At 34.9% G+C, this 23,002-nt stretch overlaps 1 protein-coding gene across 1 annotated transcript in view; it reads left to right on the forward strand.

Annotated features, from left to right (window-relative positions):
* Positions 1–23,002, forward strand: part of LOC150107392 (ethanolaminephosphotransferase 1-like) — a 182,192-nt gene that overhangs the window by 101,623 nt on the left and 57,567 nt on the right. Inside the window, exons 6-7 of the mRNA XM_090391860.1 lie at positions 11,557–11,605; positions 22,386–22,566. Of these exons, the coding sequence (XP_090247986.1) occupies positions 11,557–11,605; positions 22,386–22,566 (230 nt within the window). The remainder of the gene's footprint in view (positions 1–11,556; positions 11,606–22,385; positions 22,567–23,002) is intronic.

The following is a 23,002-nucleotide window of genomic DNA, read 5'->3' on the forward strand; positions in this document are numbered from 1 at the left end:
TTATTTCTACACTATACAGTAGATAATCGCTAAAGTAGCAAACATCCAATGTATAATAACTGATCCCCCCCCCCACACACACACATACACTCCATTTGCATGAAATAAAGGAAATTATGGGGGGGGGGAAGAGTAAAAGAAATTGAGAAATAAAGAACAAATAGAACAAAGAATATCACAAGTAAAACAGTACAAAGGAAATAAAAGAAATCACAGAAAACATAAAGTAAATTAAATCAGCTACAGATACAATGGATTGGAAGAACCATACATAAAACACAAAATGAGAGCATGAAAGAGTACCAATGCCACATTAACTAGAAGAGTATGAAATTATAAAAATTAAAATCTAGAATTAACATTTAAATTTCAAAATGTTACATCAATTTAATATCACTTACCTGAGATCTTCACGATAACTGTCAACTGCTGAAAACTTCAGCAGTCAGTTAACTTTGTAATTGGTCACCTCAAGTTGCAAAAGGAAGGGGATACAAATGAACATTGACTTGCATTAGTTACCCTTGAGGAGAAGGGAAAAGTGACTGACATGGCTGATGTGAATGTCAGCTTCTTAATTGGACAAGACGCAGTGATTTCCAGTTGGCATAAATTGATGCTGTTCTCTTAGAACTGTAAATTAAAGAATGCGCTATATACAGTATTTTTTTACTTAAAAGTAAAAGTTATGAAATTTGTAATAGCTCACTTTGTGTTCATAGGATTCTTTATCCATAAGGTAAAAAATTCTCAATTTCTATTTAGCAGTTCAAGTCAAAAACTCAAATTCTGATTTTAATGGCACAGTCCTGCACATATTCAGTTCATTATAAAGTGACACTAAGGTAACATTTCGAAATTTAAATGTTAATTCTGGATTTTCATTTTTATATTGCAGTCCCCTCCTCCCTCCCCATCCACAGTTTCAGTTATCCACAGTCAACCTCCCTTTCGAAAATATTAAATGGAAAATTCCAGAAATAAACAATTTATAATTACATCAGCAAAGTGGATACTAAATCCAACATTATTTCAAAGCCGAATGTTTGTAGACTATGAAAGTTTCGTAAGTTGACCTGAGAGCTTACGAGAATACAGTCCTCAGCATCCCCGAGTTGCCTTAGCTACTAAGTCAAGTAGTGCAAGCTAAGGTAACTTGGGAATGCTGAGGATTGTATTCTTGTAAGCTCTCAGGTCAACTTACGAACTTTCATAGTTTCTACAAAAACATTAAGCTTAGAAATAATGTTGGATCTAGTATCCACTTTCCCAATGTAATTTTACATTGCCAAAATGAAGCCGTATGGCTCTTTCTTTTAGTAATAGACAATACTTAAGTTTTAAAATGCGCACTGTTCTGAGTAGTTCTCGATTATCAGATCAACTGTCACGGTATCGCAGTGCTTCAAGTAACCCTAATTTTACTTAATAATGCCCCCCCCCCCCTCCCAAAGCACAAGAGTAGTGATGCTGGCAATTCAGATATGCCAAAGACAAGCCGTAAAGCTGCTTTAATTGAAAAAGGTAAAAGTTCTCGACTTCATATAATAATAAATAAATAATAATAATTAAAAAAATGTATGCTGAGGTTGCTAAAATTCCATTCACATTCAGATAACTTTTATTACAGTATGTTATAATTGTTCTATTTTATTATTAGTTATTGTTGTTAATATCTTACTGTGCCTAATTTATAAATCATACTTTATCATAGGTGTGTATTGTATGTATGGGGAAAAAACATAGAATACATAGGGTTCGGTACTATCTGCGATTTCGGGTATCTGTGGAGTGTCTTGGAACATATTCCCTGTGGATAAGTAGGGACTACTGTAATTTCCTACTCTTCTTTCTTATACAATCCCTGGCAAAAAGTATCTGACCAATGACTGTAATACTAACATTGTGTGTGCGTGCGTGTGTGTATATGTATGTATATACAGGGTGGTTCAAAATTCCACGTACAGAGACTTTGAGGGGAGGTAGAGAACATCAAAATCAACCATATTCACATAGGAAAGCATGACCAGAAACACCACCAGAAGGTACTAACAGGAACATGCAGAAATAACACAAGGCAGTAAGTAGTGTAAAAAACTTTATTAGGCATAACTGAACAGTTCAATAGTTGTAGGATACATAATATGGTTTCACATCAGGTGCTCAAAGTTACGACCATTAGCAGTGATGCATGCCTGACACCGACGAAGCATTGATTGCCGTACATTTTCAAAAATACCTGGAGTTTCCTGGATATTAGCAGCGCCGATGGCAATTCTTGCCACGAGGTACATGTCAGAGGCAACAAGCATTTCGTACACCATGACCTTAAGGGTCCCCCACAGAAAGAAATCAATGCTAGATAAATCAGGTGAGCTTGGGGCTATGCAACAGGTCCACCATGCCCAATCCATCAAGCCCCAAAGGACCTGTCCAAATACTGATGCACAGAAATGTCAAAATGGACTGCAGTCCCGTCGTGTTGGAGCCACATCTTCCAGTGCACAGTAATTGGAACATTGTTCAGTAAATCCGGCAGAACTTCTTCCAGAAAGGTCCGATGTTTCTGGGAGTCCAGTCGGGGCAGTAACTGGTATGAACCGACTAAACAATCAGCGACGATACCTGCCCATACATTAATGGCGAAGCGTTGTTGTGCAGCATATGATCGCACAGCGTGTGGGTTCTCATGGGCCCACACATGAGCATTGTGGTGATTAAAGACCCCTTCGCGAGTAAATGAAGCTTCATCCGTGAACAAAACACGAGTTGGAAAATCCAGGTCTATGGCACTTTTCTGCAGAAACCACTGTGCAAATTGCACACATCAAGGATAATCTTCGGCCATCAGTAACTGGACCCATTGCAGATGAAATGGATGTAAGGACTCAGAGTGCAAAACGCGCAGTACACTGGATTGAGATACTCCTATAGCAGAGGCAGCGGCATGTGCGCTTGTCTCTGGATTATTGTCCATTGCATGCAACATCTCTTCGATGGCGGGATTTTGCGTCGATTGTGGCTGCTCACTATCATGCCTGCAATCTCTGAATGCCAAGTCACACAAATTCTGATGCAAATGCGCAAACATTTGGTGATGCAGTACATGTCTGTTTGGGTACTTTTCGTGCTACATTACCATCATCTAGCCCATAAACGAGGTGCATGTCTGCAATCTCAGTGTTCGTAAAACGATGCGTGTTCTTCGTACGACGTCGAAAGCTTGAATGAGGAAGCCCCAATTGCTCACCTGGAGCACTGGCAAACAGTGCCACCTATCACTTTTGGGTGACGTTTCCGATCATGCTTTCCTATGTGAATATGGTTGATTTTGATGTTCTTTACCTCCCCTCAAAGTTTGTATGTGGAATTTTGAACCACCCTGTGTGTATATATATATATATATATATATATATATAATATTATTTTTCCTCAGTACATGAATTTTTTTCAAATTTGAACAGTTATGAATATAAAAATGCGATTAACAAAGAAATAAAATTTATTACAAAAAATATTTTATAGTTACTTTTAACCAGAAATTAGGTGAATGGAAATCAAACACTGAAGAAAGTATGCGATCATTGTTTGATCAGGAAATATATATCTGATCGCTGAACTCGGTGTTTTGCTAATCCTCCTGTTGCCTGAATGACTGCTTTCATCCCTTCGTGGCATGTACTCAATACGCTTTTGACAGTCAGTTGGCAGAAATGAAAAGGCCCACATAATTTGTCAAATTTTGTGGGCCTTTTGGTGTCAATTTTTTGCTTTAAAATATTCCAAACATTTTTAATCAGATTAAGGTCCAGGCTATTCAAAGTCCAGGTCATTGTTTTAATTGGAGTGTTTCCATTGTTTAGCAGATCATTCTTGATTCATCTGCTACAGTGACAAGATGCATTATCATCTTTAAAAATGAAGTCATTGGAATCCTGGAACCATTTTTCAATACTAGGAACCAAAAATGCTCTAAAATTGCCTCCTAGACTTCAGAGTTGACTGTACGTTACTTGATACATAGTTTTCCAATACCTTGTGATGTCATGCAACTCGAAATGGTAAATGGAAAATTTAGCCTTGGTATTAATACGCTCATCTAAGAACTTTTCACCAACTCTTTTCCATACAAAGATACCTTTATTATCATCGGTTCCAAGGCAAATTCGAGATTTGTCACTGAAAATGACTTTTTTTTTCTGTCATCCAATTCCCAATTACATGATTTTTTACACCATTGGAAACATGCTTTTTTTTTTCCTTTTTTTTTTCGTCAAAATGTTGACCATTTAGCCACTTTCATACTGTGCAGTCACATGGTCTTCACAAATTTAGCCAGTTTTCTGTGCTTTCTGCATGAGGTGGCAATTTTTTAGACTATTAGTCAAGTGATATTTTTTCCAAATGTCACATACATACAGTACTTTGAGCACATTGTAGTAATCTAGCTACTTGTCTTTGGGACACTTCATCTTTCGGATATTCAATCATTCTTTTTTTTTTTTAAATTGCTCAAAGGTTCTTTCACAGGAGCCATCCTTTAACACTATATTATTATTATTATTACAGGCAACGCCAAGAAGCTGACAGACTCATCGAGGAATGCCCTAACATCATGTCAAGAACAACTATTCGACATTCACACAGTATCTATCATACCTCGCCTTGAACTCATTCACAGTCATAGCACCCACAACAGACTCTGGCAGCTTATTCCACTCATTTACCACTCTCCAAGTAAAAAACCTAGCTCTAACACCCTTGCTAACCACACTCTTGCCCAGCTTCCATGTATGGCCCCTATTCCTCCCACCACCAGTCCTATTCTCAAAAATATCTTCTGAATTAATCTTATAGAAACCCTTCAGTAATTTGAATGTCTCAATCATAATCACCCCTTTTCTGCCTATCAACCAATTTCTGCAACCCACAAATCTTCAACCTGTTCTCATAAGGTTCATTCCATAGACCTGCTATCGTCTTGGTCACTCGTCTCTGGATCCTCTTCACCTTCTCCCCATCAAGAATAAACCCTGGCACCCATATCTAGGCACAGTAGTGTAGATGGCGTCTTATCAAGGCTCGATACAGAGGAACAATAATTTGTTTGTCTCTGCTTGTTAAAGTATTTTTCTGCAACCAAGTGATTTGATGAACTGATTTAGCCACTTTTGCGATATGCCCCTTAAACTTCAACTCCCTATCCACCAACACTCCCAAATCCCTGGCCTCCTCAGTCTCCTGGAGTACGGTTTCACCAATGTGATATACTGCTGCTAATCTTTTCACCCCAAAATGCATAACCTTACACTTTGCCACATTAAATTGACATCCATTCTCCTTAGCCTAGTCCTCCAAACTATCCAAATCATCTTGCAAAATTTTGACATCCTGTGCACCCACTATTGCTCTACCCAACTTTGCATCATCAGCAAACAAATGAACAGTTCCTCTCAGATCCTTTCCTATATTGTTAATGAACAAATTGAACAGTAGTGGTCCAAGAACAGAACCCTGCGGCACACCACTAGTCACAGGCCATCTTTTAGACTCTACTCCTGAATAAACCACTCTCTGATATCTCTCCATCCTCCTATCCATCCCCATATGCTGCAGTTTACTGATTAGAATTCCATGTGGTATCCTGTCAAAGGCCTTAGCAAGGTCCAGTAGAATCACTGTTGTAGAATGCTACTGCCAGTAGAATCACTATAGATAGAATTTAGATTTCACAATCGTGATTCTGTTCCTTATAAATGTTTTCTTTATGCTTTATGCATGCACAGACAATTGTAGATTTGCATATTGGGAAATGATACATGTTTGTATCCTGAGCGATCGCTTACTTTTTTCCAACTGTCAGCTTGATCGGATACTTTTTTCTAACACAGATAATTTGTTTTCTTTAAATTAGCCTTTAAATCATACAAAAAATTTTCTTTTCTTTTTATACTTCAAAGTGAGTTATTTTATTTCATTTCTTGCATGCTAAAGTGTTCCTATGTTAAACCTTTCCAAGAAATGTACAGTGTATGTTGCAGTCGTTGTAGTTGATAACATTGATCGAATACTTTTTGCCAGGTGTTGTATTTTCCATTATTGTTTACATTTGTACTTTTCATATTGTTGTTTTGTGTGCCTTAAGATATGGTTCCTGTCAATCCTTTTTTGTTTTGTTTCTCACAATTTTCCTTTGTTTGATTATGACATTTGTAAGGAAATTCAATTTATCATGCAGGTTTGAGCTTTTGCTGTTTTGTAACAATGAGCTTAAAATAACATTGGTTCTGTGGGACTTTTCTGTATTCATTACAGCATGTTTACTGTATTATACTCAGGTGGTCTAACCTGCAGCATGGAAGCAAACTGATAATTTGCATATTCCAAATAAAAGGTAAAACTATCAACTTATGAATGAGCATTATTGTTCTCATCTTGCTGTTGTCTAAGGCAGCGATTTTCAACTGGTGTGCCGCGAAAGGTCTTTGGTGTGCTGCAAGATTTGTGAAAACAAATTAATTGAAAGAAATAATCTCATAATTTGCACATTTATTTATTAGTGTCTGGTCTTCCATCCGCACCTGAAGTTCCTTTATTTATATTTTACGAAACTTATGGTTGGTGAATCAGTTTAAAATTGTGTGTTGATTAGCTTTAATCTTTTGATAAGTGTGTTCACAATTAACTTCATTTAATTCTTTAAGGTAACTTCTAAGGAAACATTAGTGTTATAAGTAAAATACTAGCAAGGATAATACTAGAAAGAATTAAAATAGAAAAACAACTAAGACCAGAAAAGGCAGGATTTAGAGCCAATAGATCATGCACCGACCACATTGCTATTTTACGAATTATCATAGAACAATCATTGGAATGGCAGGCAAGCTTATATTTAAATTTTATCGATTTCGAACAAGCTTTTGACAGTATAAACAGATCTTCCTTATGGAAATTACTTAGAAATTATGGACTCCCAGAAAAAATAATAAGAATAACTAAAAAAATGTATGAAGATTTTGAAATTAAAGTAATACATGGAAATACCCTCTCAGAACCATTTAAAACAAAGACAGGCATAAGGCAAGGTTGTATACTCTCCCCTACTATGTTTTTAATTGTCGTAGACTGGATGATGAGAAAAGTATGTCATGGAAATACAGGATTACAATGGTTGCTTCAAAACCAACTCCACGATCTAGATTTTGCAGATGATATCTGCTTACATTCACAGAAGCACCAACATATAGAACAAAAAACAACAACAACACTTGTAGAAACAGCAAAAAAAGTTGATCTTAGGATAAATAAAAATAAAACAATGTTGATGAAAATAAATGCAAAGCAGAATAAATAACAATAGAAGAAATACCGCTTAAAGAAGTAGAACAATTCATATACCTCGGTTCAATAGTATCAATAAAAGGAAGAACTACTGAAGATATAAATAGAAGGAAACAGCTGGCTTATTCAACTTTCAACCAACTTAGAAATATTTGGAAAAACAAGAATTTGTCTATAAAAATTAAAATGAGAATATTTCACTCAAATGTAAAGGCAATACTAATGTATGGATCAGAAACTTGGATGTTAAACAAAAAGATAGTTAACAGTGCCCAAGTTTTTCTAAACAAGTGTTTAAGAATGATACTGGGAATATATTGGCTGTGAAAGGAAATGGAGATGGTTAGGGCATGTGTTGAGGAAAGAAGATAAAAAAAAATTGTAAAACACGCTCTAGTTTGGAACCCACAGGGTAAAAGAAGACGAGGAAGGCCAAGAGAAACATAGAAAAGAACAATGCCGAAAGAAATAACAAATATTAATAAAAACTGGAACCAAATAAAATCAGAAGCAAAAAAAAAAGTCTGGTGGAAAATGGTGGTGGAAGACCTATGCTCCCAGGTGGAGTGAAGGGGATTAAGTAAATAATTAGCTTTAATCTTTTGATAAGTGTGTTCACAATTAACTTCATTTAATTCTCTTATTTTTAAGGTAACTGGTAAGATTCCTTTTATTTATTTATTTTTTTCATTCAGTTAATTTTATTCAATAGTATTCCTTTAACATGGATAAATTTGTAATAAAAACGGAAGTTTGAAGACAATGAAGAAAGTGAAGCTAGTACGTCGAAAGGAAAGAAGAAAGTGAAGCTAGTTTTTGCCCAGCACATCAGTGGCTGATACCATATCTAGTACTGGTTCTTCTAAAACTAAATTAAAAACTAACATTCGCCATCGACGAAAATTATTTGTCATTTGGCTTTATTTCCAGTCAAGAAGATCTGCCACATCCTACGTGGCGGATCTTCTTGACTGGAAATAATGTCCGCCATGTCCTATTTTTTGCCACAAACTACATGTGTAGTTTGTGGTGAAAAATTAGCAAACAACGCTATGATTCCAAGTAAATTAAAAAGACATTTACAATCTAAACATTCTTACTGGAGCAAAAATCCGGCTGAATATTTTAAAAGACAACTTGTACCAGATAAAACTATTCAAGCAAAAAGATGGAGTAAATTTGTAACTGTCCGAAATATTCTAAGAAGCCAGTTACACAATTGCAGAATCTATAATTCTGCCAGCATGCTGTAAAATTGTTAATATCATGTTTAGCAAGGAATATGAAAAGGAGATTTTAAAAATTCCCGTGTCAGATAACACCGTTTATCGATGTATTCAGGATTTGACCAAAGATGTTGAGTTGCAAGTGGTATCTCACATTAAAGAAGCAGATATGTTTGCTATTCATTTGGACAGATCAACTGATGTAACTGGTAAAACTCAACTTCTAACCTTCAGTAGATTTATTCATTTATAAGGAAGATATTATAGAACAGTTTTTATTTTGTCGACACTCCCCAAAACAACGAAGGGCCAAGATATTTTTGATGTTGTTGGTAATTACTTTAATTGCCATAACTTGTCTTGGGATTCTTGCATCAGTATTTGCATGGATGGTGCCCACTCAATGTCAGGAAATGTAAAAAGATTTGTTACACTGCCTTAAAATAAGAATCCTAGAATTATTTTTACATATTGTTTTCTCCACAGAGAAGTACTAGCATCAAAATCATTGGTACCTGATCTTAAAAAAGTATTAGACGAGACTATCAATAATTGTCACTTATATAAAAGCCAGGTCGTTACAATGGAAATTGTTTGCAGCACTATGCACCTCAATAGAAGCTTCTTACACGCAGTTGTTAATACATATAGAAGTGAAATGGTTATCTCGTGGATGAGTTTTATCAAGATTTTATGAACTAAAAGAGGAAATTATAATTTTTTTTGACAACTCAACAATCTGAGTTATCAGATTTTCTTAGCGACAAGGTTTGGTGCAGTAAGGTTGCATTTCTTGCTGATTTATTTCAATCTTTAAATACATTTAATAAAAGTATGCAGGGAGACTGTGAAAACATTCTTACTTCCACTGACAAAATTAACGCATTCAAAGAAAAACTAATGCTTTGGGAAGAAAGAATCAGAAAAGAAAATGCAGTAAATATGTTTGAACTAACGAAAAAGTGCAAACTGAATGAAAATCTAATAGATCTAATTTTACAAACCTTAAGATTACTAAATACAAATATTGACAAATATTTTCCCTCATTTGACATATCATCCTTCAATTGGATAAGAGATCCGTTTGTCTTAAGCACATGTAAATTGGGAATTTAAAGATTACAGAAGAGGACGAATTAACAGATATAAGAAATGACAGAGGTTTAAAACTGTCATTTACATTTAATGTAAAAGTTTTGTTTGCTTTAATTATCCAAAAAAAAAAAAAAGTACAAATTTACTGTTTTGTATGGGTTTTACTTAGGTTTTTTTGAACTGATAACATGTAGTTTGGAAATAGTTCTTAGATAAGGACATAACCTGAAAGAATTTATTTTTATTTTTTTGATAAAAAGAGCAAAATCTAATAATTATGCTGTTGAATATTGGAAATAATCTTCCATCAGTTTATGGTTGATCAAATTAAAATTATATGCGGTTCTTCTATATTAATTTGAACATGCTGAATCATTATACTTCCGGTTATAGATGATCAGTTAATGTACTCATTAATGTGATTATTATTACTACTTGACATCTCCATGGAGTTTTAGAACATTCACAATCCACCTATCAAATGATTTGGTTAATTGCATGTATTCCATCTAAAGTTACGTGATGTGGTATCTTTCTGACTAAGGTACTAGGGGAGAGGAGAAGAGAAAAGAAATGCCAATCTCCTGTGATCTCTGTAATCTGTTGTGCACTTTCCTAATTTGAGCACCAAAAAACATAAATGAAAGAAATTAGCTAAACAAGTCAAGTTCAGATGAAGAGATAGTTGCTATGACATTTTTATTTCAAAACAAATATTTGAGAAATTATGAGAATATAATGAAACATAATTAGTTTTGTAGTTTTTGAAAGATATACAAATAGGTGCCAAGAGGAGAACTATTCAAAATACTGAAACTGTATGATGTAAATGAAACATACATGAGATGCTGCCTGAATTCCCATGTTTAGTGTGTATTATTGGCAGTACTATTTACTGTCACTAGGTATTTTTGTAGTGTTTCATTGTGAGTTACTGTTGAGTGTCCATTATAACTTTTGTTATTTCTATAAATGTAGAGTGATTGCTTTTTTGAGCAAGCAAATTAGATCTTTCATGTTAATCATTGATGTCACTCACTTCCAGTCATCCTCACACCTATCCTCTGTGTCTCTACTGTAGGTAATTTTATAAATGGTGTTCTTGTGAACTGGCCGCAGTCATTTCTCCATTTTCTAAGATGCAAAATCATGAGGCCACTGGTTTATCTATTTACTGTCAAATCTTCAAACCTATTAAACTTTTCTTCCTTCTCCTTTCATTCCACCTGCTTTTGTTCTTTGACACCATCTCTCACTATCTTTCCTAAAAACAGTTTTGAACTGTTCATGAAATATATATATCAGTAGACTCTTTTCCCCTTACATCCTTTCCATGCATTGTGCCATAAGTTTTGTAGTCATGTGTGGAGGGAGAGGGGAGGGAATAGTGAAAAATAAGGTATTGACAAAGCATGGTGTTGCTTGCAGATTTCATGGATGCATTACATTGCATCATAAACAGTGCTTATTATATAGTGAACACTAGCAATGAATTTTTAATTGTATTTGATATTATCATGTTCTCCATTCCAGGGTATGATAAGATTTAACATGCATTTCCTTGCTAAGCGTTTATGAAGGCCAGAACTACTGAAATTGCTGCTGAGGCTGTTCCCCATGCTAAATACAATGGTCACATCATGTAAAGCCTAGAAAAAAGCTTTATGAATAATGTCATTGTCTTTAATGTGTTATCAAGCATAGGTGGAAACAAAACCATTATCTCAGTAAAAAATATAATAACTACATATGTAAAGTAATAAACAAGTAAAAAAAAACTTATCCAAATGAATGTGATTCATTTTAATAGGTTAATAATTTTAATTTCCTTATTTTAATTTGATTTGTATGCATATTTTCTTCCACCTATATAATTTTTAATTCATTTTTTCAGCTGGATCCTATGGCATGTCATTACCAGTCAGTTTATATAATATATATTGGTAAGGAAAGTTATTTTCAGTAAATGTATTTTTACTTACTTATGTATAGAATAATCCTCACTCTTAATAGAGAATGTCTTTTGAAATATTTAGACCTGTAACCATCATGTTGGGGATCAGATCCTCTTAAACCCATTTCAGATCGTCAGTAATCAGAGGAATGATCTCACACCAACTGATCTATTACCATAAGTAATGTTTGTTCTCTAGAGCTAGGGACTTTGGCTTATTCATCCACCAATGGCATTATTGTCTACAGATTTCCACTCTTTAGGTATTGCCTGCCATGGGTTTGATTCTCATAAAATATATGTAATGCAATCTAAAAGTTGAAAGCCAACAGTACATTATTAATATTATGCGACACCTCCAGGGAGTTCAAAGACTCATCGAAGGAGGGCATCTACTCTAGAGCTCTGTCTCCACCACTCAAATCCGCCAACTGCAACAAACCGCAACTACCATCATCATCACTTTACACCAATGCTATCTACCGCCCACCACTACAGCATCACAACCTTAGTAAGCAAGCTGGTAGTAGTAGTGGTGGTGGTGGTGGTGTCTTTAAAGAATTCGTATAGGGTATAAAAATCTGAGTATGTACTTCTGCTATATAAAAAAAAATAAAACACACTTATTTTTTATTAATTTGTGTCTTATGATGTTCCTTTGTCGAATTGTATACATTTCTTATCCAAGCATACTGAGTTAGAATGCATTTAAAAGTTCATCTTGTGGTTGGATGAGTTTAAAGTAGTGGAATTTTTTTTTTTTTTTTTTTTTTTTTTCCCTCTCTGATATCAGGTTTAGAGATAGTGATCACTGCTGTTGTCTTTTATCACCATATAAGAAATTAAGGATTACACGTATATTAAACATCTGTTAAATATTAAATTTGGGGTGCTTAAGGATAAAAGCTGTATAACTTGAAGGAGACTATGAAGCCATTTAAGGAATGCAGAGAACTGACCAGGGCTTCTGGCCTAATGTCCAATCCTCACATTCTCGTGTACCCAGTTAAGTATCTACCTGGATACTGAATGAACAAGAATGAACTGGCAGTTTGGGATTTAGCCAACCAAATTGTATTCTTATTGGCTTAAAATATAATGCAAAATCATGACAATTTCATGCAGGCTGGGGAGTTACCCAGTTAAACAATGCTCCTCCCCCTATGATTTTCACCAGGGAACCTGGGCAAACAGCAAAAAGTCAGCTACTGGAACATATCCTGGAACTCAGCATTAACAGAGTTCAAGATTGGAACCATCAACACAAGATGCATCAATGGAAAAGAAATTGAACTTGCAGAAGAATTGGATAAGCACTAGATCAACATAATAGGCGTGACTGAAACAAAGAAAACAAAAACAGGTGATCATTTTAAACAATAATTACAAAATGTTATATTCAGATAATAACAATCAGGGAAAAGGAATAGCTGTAGTATTGAACACTCAATATAAGGATAATCTTGAATGGCAGGCAATACCAAGTAGAACGATGTGGGTAAATATCAGAATGGGGAACTGGATAGTGAGATTTGTGTCCCAGGTCTCACAAAAGGTTCTACTAAGAAAGGAGGTTTTTTTTTTTTTTTAAGCATATTTTTTTGAAGCATTAGAGAAAGCAGCTGACATAATAAAAAAAGGAAAAGTTGATCCTTGTAGGAAATGTGAACAGCAGAGTAGGAATTATCAGACATATAGAAATGTTTTGGGAAAATTTGGAGAAATGAGTAAAGTTAATAATAATGGTAAGCACCTGCTGGGTTTCTGTTCAGGACATGAATTAGTTATTACTAACACCATATTCCAACATAAAAAGGTGCACAAATTCACACAGAGAGATGTAAGAAATAAGTCTTGCTATGTTATTGTTAATAGAGATGTTTTTCCACTGGTTCAGAACACAAGTATACAGATGATTTGAAATTAGACTAAAATACACAAACATAATTCGAGAAAAAAATGAAAATTTGAAGACAAGAACCAAGAATTAGAGATTCAGTGACAAATCCTGAAGAAAACATTGATTCAGTCAGAGAGGTATGCGGTGAGGTTATCTGCAAGGATAGAAAAAATCAGAACTCCATGATGGACTCAGGAAATTAATGACAGCAAAGGAAAAGAAGAAAGCATATCGAAAGTTCCTGGCAAGTAAGTCAGTTTGTGCTCTTAGAGAATACAGAGAAAAACGTAAGAAAGCAAAGCACTGTGTAAAACTACTAAACAAAAGTCATGGGACGACTTTGATAAGAACAGAAAAAATAAATATCAGAAAGATGGCAAAGTATCCTGGAGGCTATTGAAAAAGCTTAGAAATGGAAGAAAGAAAGAAAGATTACTGTAAAAGGAATCAGATGATAAAGGTGACATGAAAACTGGAGAGAAAGATATCCTTGATGTCTGGAGTAATTATCAAAATATTGCTAAATGAAATAAGCATTGATAGTAGCATTGTGGTAGGAAACACCCAACAGACGTGCAACCAGGAATGTATATCATTACTTTGAAGAAAAAAGCCACCAAATACCCAAAACATGGAAAGGCAGCTGGAGTAAATGATATCCCTCCAAAAATGCTTAAGTATGGAGTTATAGAAATTTTAATAGTCGCTGCACTGGACAAATGGTCGAATTCTTGATTATTAGAGCAAAGCTCTCATAGTACCCATCTTTAAAAAGCAGAGCTGTGGAGTTAGTAAAAAGGTACCAACTCAGACTCCTAATGAATTTAAATTGTAATATAAATAATATGTTAAAATTTACTCTATTTCACAGATAATAATTTGATTGACCTATATTTTCAGGATATATTTTAATTTCAAGTTCTTTGCAAATTTCAAAATAAAACATATTTTATGATAATTTATATATTATATTAATGAAAGCAGCATATCATGAAAAAAAATTCACAATGGCAAAAAAAAAATGTCAACAGAGCCTGCTGTTTTTGAATATTTCACAATAACAACAGATGGGAAATATAATGTGAGTCAGTGTATTATAGAAGATGGTAATTGTGAAAAAGCATGTGATGCAAAAATTAGTAGTTTTTGTAGTTCTGATAAAAATGCACCTACAAGAGCATTAAATTTAAGTGTTAAAAGCTGTGAATGAGAAAGACAGCAATAAACACATTCCCTCTACTTCAGGGCTAAAGAAAGATCAGAAATCTGCTGGAGGCAAACAATAACTACTAAGATACTTTACATCTGACAAAGTTATCATAACAATGATGCCAGAAAAGTTTAAAACCACATCATTGAAATGGCAGTGAAGAATAGTGTACCTCTATCCTTTTTTTCACAACCAGCCTTTTTAGGCTTAGAAAAATGAGAAATAGCTGGAAAACTCTGAGTCGATGGTACCATTAAATTGAGGAGTCGGAGGTTTAATGTACAGACTCCACAGCCTTGATAAAAATGGAGATAAAACTGAATGTGAGAGATAGAGGAATTTCCCTACTAACTGTTCCTGGTAAGATTTATACAAGTATATTTGAGAAATCTCTAAGAAGGATTGTAGAAGGAAAGCTTTGTGAAAAACAAGTAAGATTCAGACCAAACAGAAGTCTTGATCAGATTTTCACTTTAAGGCACATAGTTGAGAAATCATGGGAATATAACAAGGATCTATATTTAACTTTCATACATCTGGAAAAGGCATACGACAAGGTGCTAGAAAGAAGCTATTCAATACAATACAATTTTGTGGTGTCAATGAGACATTATATCAAGCAATATATAGTCTCTGTTTAAGCTGTAAGTCATTTAGAATTGAAAGATTGGTTCCATGTATCATTTTTCCATGCTGACTTTATTGAAGACAAGATAAATAACATTACTTTGGAAAGAATTTGCACATTGGAAGCTGGTAATAATGAAAACATAATTGTTAACTTTCAGTATCTTGTATAAATCCTTGTGGAAATGATGATTAACAGGCTTAAAGGATTAAAGTAAGATAACTGAGAGGATATCTCCATATACCCTATAAGGAATATCAGGAAGCAACTGGGCCTTTTGACCTAATGTCCATTCCTCACCATTCTGCAGTTCACTAAGAATGTCCACTTTGATGTTAAATGAACAACAATGGAGGTAGCAGTTTGGGATGTAACTGCCTTTCAAAATATGGAAAATCATAAAAAGCATTTTTGCTGTGGGTAACTTTCAAATTATAAAACATGCACTATGATGGTAAACAGAATGAAAAATTTTGTTTGTGAGAATGATGCATTGCTGAACCTGGAAACTGGTACCTCTTATCTACAACATGCAGCTAGTTGCATGTTGTAAATGCATAGCTACTAATAAATTGGACTTATATTGGGTAAATATTTACTTAACAAAATACATTTACAAGCCTTTAATAATCTTCATGCTGTCATACCACTGCTTCCCAACATTTAGATAAGTTTTATATTCCTATCAGCAGACCTTTTTAATTGGTACTTAATAGATCAGATCACTTCAGCAGAAATCTCATCAGTGGTAGTGTAGCATTTCCCATGGAATGATTCAATGTAGCGAATAGATCAAAGTCTGGTTGGTTCATATCAGAACTGTATGGAGAGAGGGGGGGGGGGGCAAGAGGTTTAGTAATTACCATCCATACTGCCCCATAAGATTTGATATTCACAAAACATATAGCCTCACATTGTTATGCAAAATCATATCTAATCTGAGTGAAATTCTTCTTCCACTTTTGGTTTTAAATTATGGAACAAGAACACAAGGAAATGACCTTCATAAATTGTTTTGGTTTATATAATGCTTTTCTAATTGTTATTTCACTTACAATCAGCCTATTCATTAACCTTCTGAGTAACCTGTTTGTCATCATTAAATCCTTTTAGATCATTGATTTTTACACACTGTGGACTCACTATAGCAAACCTGTCATGACCACAAGAATAGTTTGCTATAGGGTATTTTGTTTGGGACTTTGCTTACTTTTCAGTAGTTTTACTTATTGTCTGTCACATGGCACATAAGGCTGAGATCTGTTTCTTCCAGATACCTCTGTCCTGAACCACCAGTTTGGCTTCTCTCCAGCTAGCCAGTCTTCTTTCCTTATCAGTAGTTATAGTGTGAGTAAATTTGTTCTAACAGTATTTGCTGTAGTGAGTCAACTGCACTTCTCTACATTATGATCTAGCTGATTGATGCATACTAGATATTTGTGGAGTACCTTGTGGGTAGTTTATACCTTGTCCATTTTGCATTCAGACTACACTTCTCATTGTGTTTCTGATGCTGTTCAAGTTATGATTTTTGCTGTTTCAGTGATGTATTATCCTGAATGCCAATCAAGATGTTCACTTTATACTGTATTATATATATATATATATATATGAATAGCAAAACTAGTATCATTCTTCTTGTCTTTAAGTATAAGTTTTTATAATCAAATATGTATCCTGAGTTTTTGTAATCCTTTTAGCTAGTGTTATTAGGATAGAAAGGTAAATTCTTATATCACAGTATACACAATGACACTATATATATGAACTGTGTATTATATTGACTCCCATGGGATGGGGGGGGGGATGTATTTCATTATTCATCAGTTTACTATTCACATTCATACATCCTTAACAGATGGTTAAAACTAAAATGGATTTTTCAATCAGCATCAAACTCTTTTGAGACAACACTGCTCCTACTAAACAGTATATTAAGCATTACTTTGAACAACAGAGTAATTAGTCCATCTGTTACCAACATGTTCATATAGCATTTTAGCAAGCGTTGGATAAGTGACACTTCTAGTCCTGTCTTTTGTTTTTAAACATTTGAAAGATAGTAGTCCTTCACAACTCAGTAACAGTAAAACAGATTGCTATTTGGAATGACTTTTAATGGGATTATATTGATCAAGTGCATATAATAAACAACTATGTTATACCAACTAGTTTCACCAACTGAGGCTGTTGGCATCTTCAGGGTACATAACTGATGTAAGGCACTAAAAAGTAAAAAACTGTTACAAACTATAATCAACCAATTCCAATTATATTAAACAAAGAACAGAGCGCATACAATACATGCATAGAGCGTGCATGATATCACTTGTTGTTATTTAGGAACATTCTATAGTTGGCACTATAATTCAGTTCTGGCGAGTTGAGGGATCTAATAAGGGTCTTCCAGATCACCGGCAAGATTAGTCCTTGGTTCCTGTTAAGGTTGTGTATACAGCGGGCAACTGTTGTGGCCTCCTTAAAAATTCGGGAGAGGAAGTCCTCCTCCATGTAAGGAATTGTGCTTCTATCCCACTCTGGGGTATGGTTCGTTCTTGAGAAATGAAAAGCTAACCCTGATTTTTCTTCTCTGTTATTATTGACGTCCCCTATGTGTTCTTTTTGCCTAATTTCAAGGTTCCTTGAAGTTTGGGTGATGTAATTCAAGCTGCACGAGCAGGGTATGTTATAAACTCCAGCATATTTGGAGAAAGGATGGCTATCTTTTGGAGATCTTAAGAATTGTCTAATCATTTCTGTAGGTTTAAAGGCCACTCTTATTTTATGTGGTCTAAGAAGTCTAGCAATCTTATTGGAAACTGTTCCTAAGTATGGAATGACGATGGTAGAAATATAGAGTATATCATCTTGTTGTCTTTGTCGGGATTCAGAGAAATGTATCTTGTGGACGAGTCTTCGAGGAAATCCATTCATGGTAAGGTTGGTGGATATCAGGGATAGTTCTTCCTGGAGGTCTTGTTGATCTGTTGTAAGGAGAGAGGCACGGTTCTTCAACATGTGTACAATACTAAGTTTCTGAGAAATGTGGTGGCAGGAAGTGAAATGTAAATAACGTCCTGTATTGGTAGGTTTGCGGTAAACTGATAGGTTGATACCACCATTTGGAAGCTTCTTAATTAAAGTGTCCAGAAATGATAATTGGTTATCTTTTTCAAGTTCTAGAGTGAATTTGATTGTGTGGTGTAGAGAGTTGATTTTGTTAAGAAAGTCGAACAGGTCCTTTATTGTGCGGTTCCAAACGATAAAGATATCGTCCACGTATCTCCACCATACTGTGGGTTTAGGGTCTGTTTAAGATAAGATTTTACTTTCAAAATCCTCCATAAAGAGATCAGCACAAGATGGAGAGAGTGGGGCTACCCATTGCAAGGCCAGTCAATTGCTGATATATGGTTTTATTCCATAAGAAAAAGTTTGATGTTAAACAATGACGGAACAGAGAAGTAATGTTTTGTGGGAGCAAACTTCCTCAGTTTACCGCAAACCAACCAATACAGGACGTTATTTACATTTCACTTCCTGCCACCACATTTCTCAGAAACTTAGTATTGTACACATGTTGAAGAACCGTGCCTCTCTCCTTACAACAGATCAACAAGACCTCCAGGAAGAACTATCCCTGATATCCACCAACCTTACCATGAATGGATTTCCTCGAAGACTCGTCCACGAGATACATTTCTCCGAACCCCGACAAAGACAAGATGATATACGTTATATTTCTACCATCGTCATTCCATACTTAGGAACAGTTTCCAATAAGATTGCTAGACTTCTTAGACCACATAAAATAAGAGTGGCCTTTAAACCTACAGAAACGATTAGACAATTCTTAAGATCTCCAAAAGATATCCATCCTTTTTCCAAATATGCTGGAGTTTATAACATACCCTGCTCGTGCGGCTTGAATTACATCGCCCAAACTTCAAGAGCCTTGAAATTAGGCAAAAAGAACACATAGCGGACATCAATAATAACAGAGAAGAAAAATCGGGGTTAGCTTTTCATTTCTCAAGAACGAACCATATCCCAGAGTGGGATAGAAGCACAATTCCTTATATGGAGGAGGACTTCCTCTCCCGAATTTTTAAGGAGGCCACAACAGTTGCCTGCTGTATACAAAACCTTAACAGGAACCAAGGACTAATCTTGCCTGTGATCTGGAAGAGATCACGGGCAAGATCAACTCATCAGAACTGAATTATAGTGCCAATTATAGAATGTTCCTAAATAACAACAAGTGATATCATGCACGCTCTATGCATGTATTGTACGCGCTCTGTTCTTTGTTTAATATAATTGGAATCGGTTGATTATAGTTTGTAATAGTTTTTTACTTTTTAGTGCCTTACATCAGTTATGTACCCTGAAGATGCCAACAGCCTCAGTTGGTGAAACTAGTTGGTATAACATAGTTGTTTATCATATGCACTTGATCAATATAATCCCATTAAAAGTCATTCCAGATCTTTTTGGTCAAGAAAATTAAACGTTTTTTAACAGATTTCTATTGTTAATATAGCATAATATGCAACTAGTTATTTGGTGTGTTTACTTTTTGCATGTATGCACCAGGCATGTCCTAAGATCAGTCTTAACTTATAGTTCTAAATTGCTAGTTTAAGAGTACTGCTGTTACTAGTCCAACTTGGAAACTGACTCCTAAATCTATTCTTCAAAGTTACACTATCTATACTTCAGTTTGTTATTCTTTTTATTCTTTTCTTACTAAGAGCTCAACATTCAGTTTTTGGTGTATACTTTCCTTGCTGAATTTTATTAAGTGAATGCTTTTTAAGTTAACTGGCAGGACTATGAATAATCAAGTGGGTTAAACTTGTGGAACTATTTTAACTGAATGTTAAATGATGTTTCACTTTTTGGCTGACATCTTCAACAAAAATATTTAGCACAAACAAATATATTCCATGCAAGGAATACCCAATCTGTCTGTATAGAGCCATAACAGTGCTTCATCTTGCTGCTGATAACACCACTGGCAGCATTTTTCTGATAGATAATCAGGAAGTCTCCTGATGCATGACCTTCACATTTCCATGTATTAATTAGCAACAGGCCCAGATACCTACTTTATTTCTGTACCCTTGAATGGGGAAAAATTTGCTTTGTAGATAATTAGTGTTAAGCAGGTCCATGAAGAATAAAATTCATGCTGCACATAAGAATGGGGGAGGGGACTAGAAGAGAAATTGGAGATCTCACTCTGGAGCAGAATTTCTAGATATAGCAGTAGCCCCTTCATGCTTTTCGGTAAGATGGTGTTTCACCAAAAATGAAAAAACTCTCGAGTAGTACTTTTGTTTAAAAAAAACTTGAAAATTTATGTGTATTTTATTGAACTTTAACCCATTTTTGTATTATATACAGATGTTTTGATTGAAACAAAAATTTAAATGAAAAGTTTTAATTTAAATTTCTGATTCAATCAGACCATCTATAAATATCAAATTTCATTAAATTTCACCCAGTCATTGCAGATTTATTAATATCACTTCAAGTCATCTTAGCAGTAAAAAATTGAAACCAATATTTAATTTCATGGATGTCTTCACATGTGTATCCAAAAATGTAATTTTATTTAATTCCATTGAGTCAGAGCACTAGTTATTGCAAGATGTAATGTGACATATTTTTTTCTCTTTTTTGCTCTTGGAAAAATGTTTCAGTCAAAACAAAAATTAAAATGAATTGAGACAGATTTTTGTAAGAATTTCAAATGCCAAATCTGAATAAAATCTGTTTAGCCAGCATTCCAAAATAGCTTGTATAAAATTACTCATTGATGTTTATGCATCTGCAAATGATGCCAAGCAGCAGTGAACTTACTCATATCTAAAAGAGTATATACAGGGTGTTCGGGATAAATTTGACAGTTTCGTAAGGAAAAAGAAAATCTTCTGTGTATCTATTAAATTTAATGAATTGACAAAAAAACATTACAGGCAGAGTTAATTACAATACTATCAACAAGATTTACTCAAAATAACCACCATTAGCATCGATCACAGCTTCAATTCTGCTTCGGAACCTCGAACAAGCTGATGCTACAGTCTCCCTGGGAAGGGCCGCAAAAACTGTTTTAATTTTATCCATTAACTGGGCTTTTGTATTACTGGAAGTGCGATTAGTGTCTTTTTCAACTGCGCCCCATACAAAATAATCCATGGGGTTAAGGTCTGGGGAGTTTGGAGGCCAAACATTTGGACTGGTGAAGTCGTAGAAATTTTCAGACAACCATTTTTGACTTTTCCCAGAGGTGTGGCAAGGGGCCGAATCCTGCTGCCATACATACGGCCTACCATTGGCTACCCTTGTTATCCAGGGCTTGACTACAGTTAGCAACTCCACGAACAAAGCCCGAATTCCAATGCCAGGGTTCTTCAACACCTGTTCCTGCAGATTTGCGAGGAATTCTGCTGTACGAACGCAATCAGATCGTCTGCTAGGGATCTTTCTTCTTGCTACATCCTCGTAGTCACCATTGCAAGTCTCTAGTTCATGCCTGATTGTTTTTACTGTATTCAGGGAACATTGGGCAGCAGTCGTAATATCCTTATTTTGATGGCGGGCACGAATCATCATGATACAAGTTATTCTCTTCCATGATTCAGGTGGGTTCCAGCTATCCATCCTTTCTGACATCTTGTATATGAATGAAGAAGGGTCCAAACTTTTAAATGAAGAGAAGTGTGTGTTAATACATGTAACTTACGGAAAAATATAATTAATTATAAATATGTCAAATTTATCCCGAACACCCTGTAATTGACTCCCTTATAAAACTCTTAAAGCAACATTTTAAAAACAAAGTATGCAGGTGCCCAAGTTATCTATGAAACACTTTATTTGAAAGTTTAGTACTGTTGATTTTTTTCTTCTTAGTCAATGATAGCTCTTCACAGTACTGTATATAATGTATACAATTTGTATATTAATAATGGTTGCTTTAGCATTTCTTGTTACTTATGAAACATAAATTTCATTTTCAGTGCACAGAAAAATGGGACATTGAAGCAGCATACCTTCCTAGAAGCAATGCGACCTCTTATGCCAGTTGGGATTTTCTTGTTTATGACAACTGTTTGGGCTTTATATTCACCAACCAAAATTATTAATCGTGATCCACGCATGTTCTACTGGATGGTTGGCACTGTCTTTGCAAATATAGCAGTAAGTTTTAAGTAGTATTAGTTTCAGAAAATTGAAGGAAAATATCTTACTTAATCTGAGGAGGTTATTGGCTAATTCTATAAACTGTTGTGAAAGAGAGAATGTGAGGGGAAAATATTCCAAAAAATTATGAATACACGCACACCATATTTCCCCGAAAATAAGACCGGGTCTTATATTAATTTTTGCTCCAAAAGACGCATTAGGGCTTATTTTCAGGGGATGTCTTATTTTTTCATGTACAACAATCTACATTTATTCAAATACAGTCATGTCATCTTCTTCTGGAACATCGTCATAACTCTCCAAACCCCATATTCCAGCCTGAATTTCTTGCGACTCACTCCATTCCCTGTAGAACTATTGGCCCCAATCTCTCATGTCCAGCAATAGAGCTCTCCTTAAATGAGCACTTCTTGTCCATGTAGCCTGCTCG

The sequence above is a fragment of the Typopeltis vanoorti genome, chromosome 4 (genome assembly GCF_054136105.1).
Source record: "Typopeltis vanoorti isolate ZY-2024b chromosome 4, IOZ_Tvanoo_1.0, whole genome shotgun sequence".
Classification (NCBI taxonomy): Eukaryota; Metazoa; Arthropoda; class Arachnida; order Uropygi; family Thelyphonidae; genus Typopeltis; species Typopeltis vanoorti.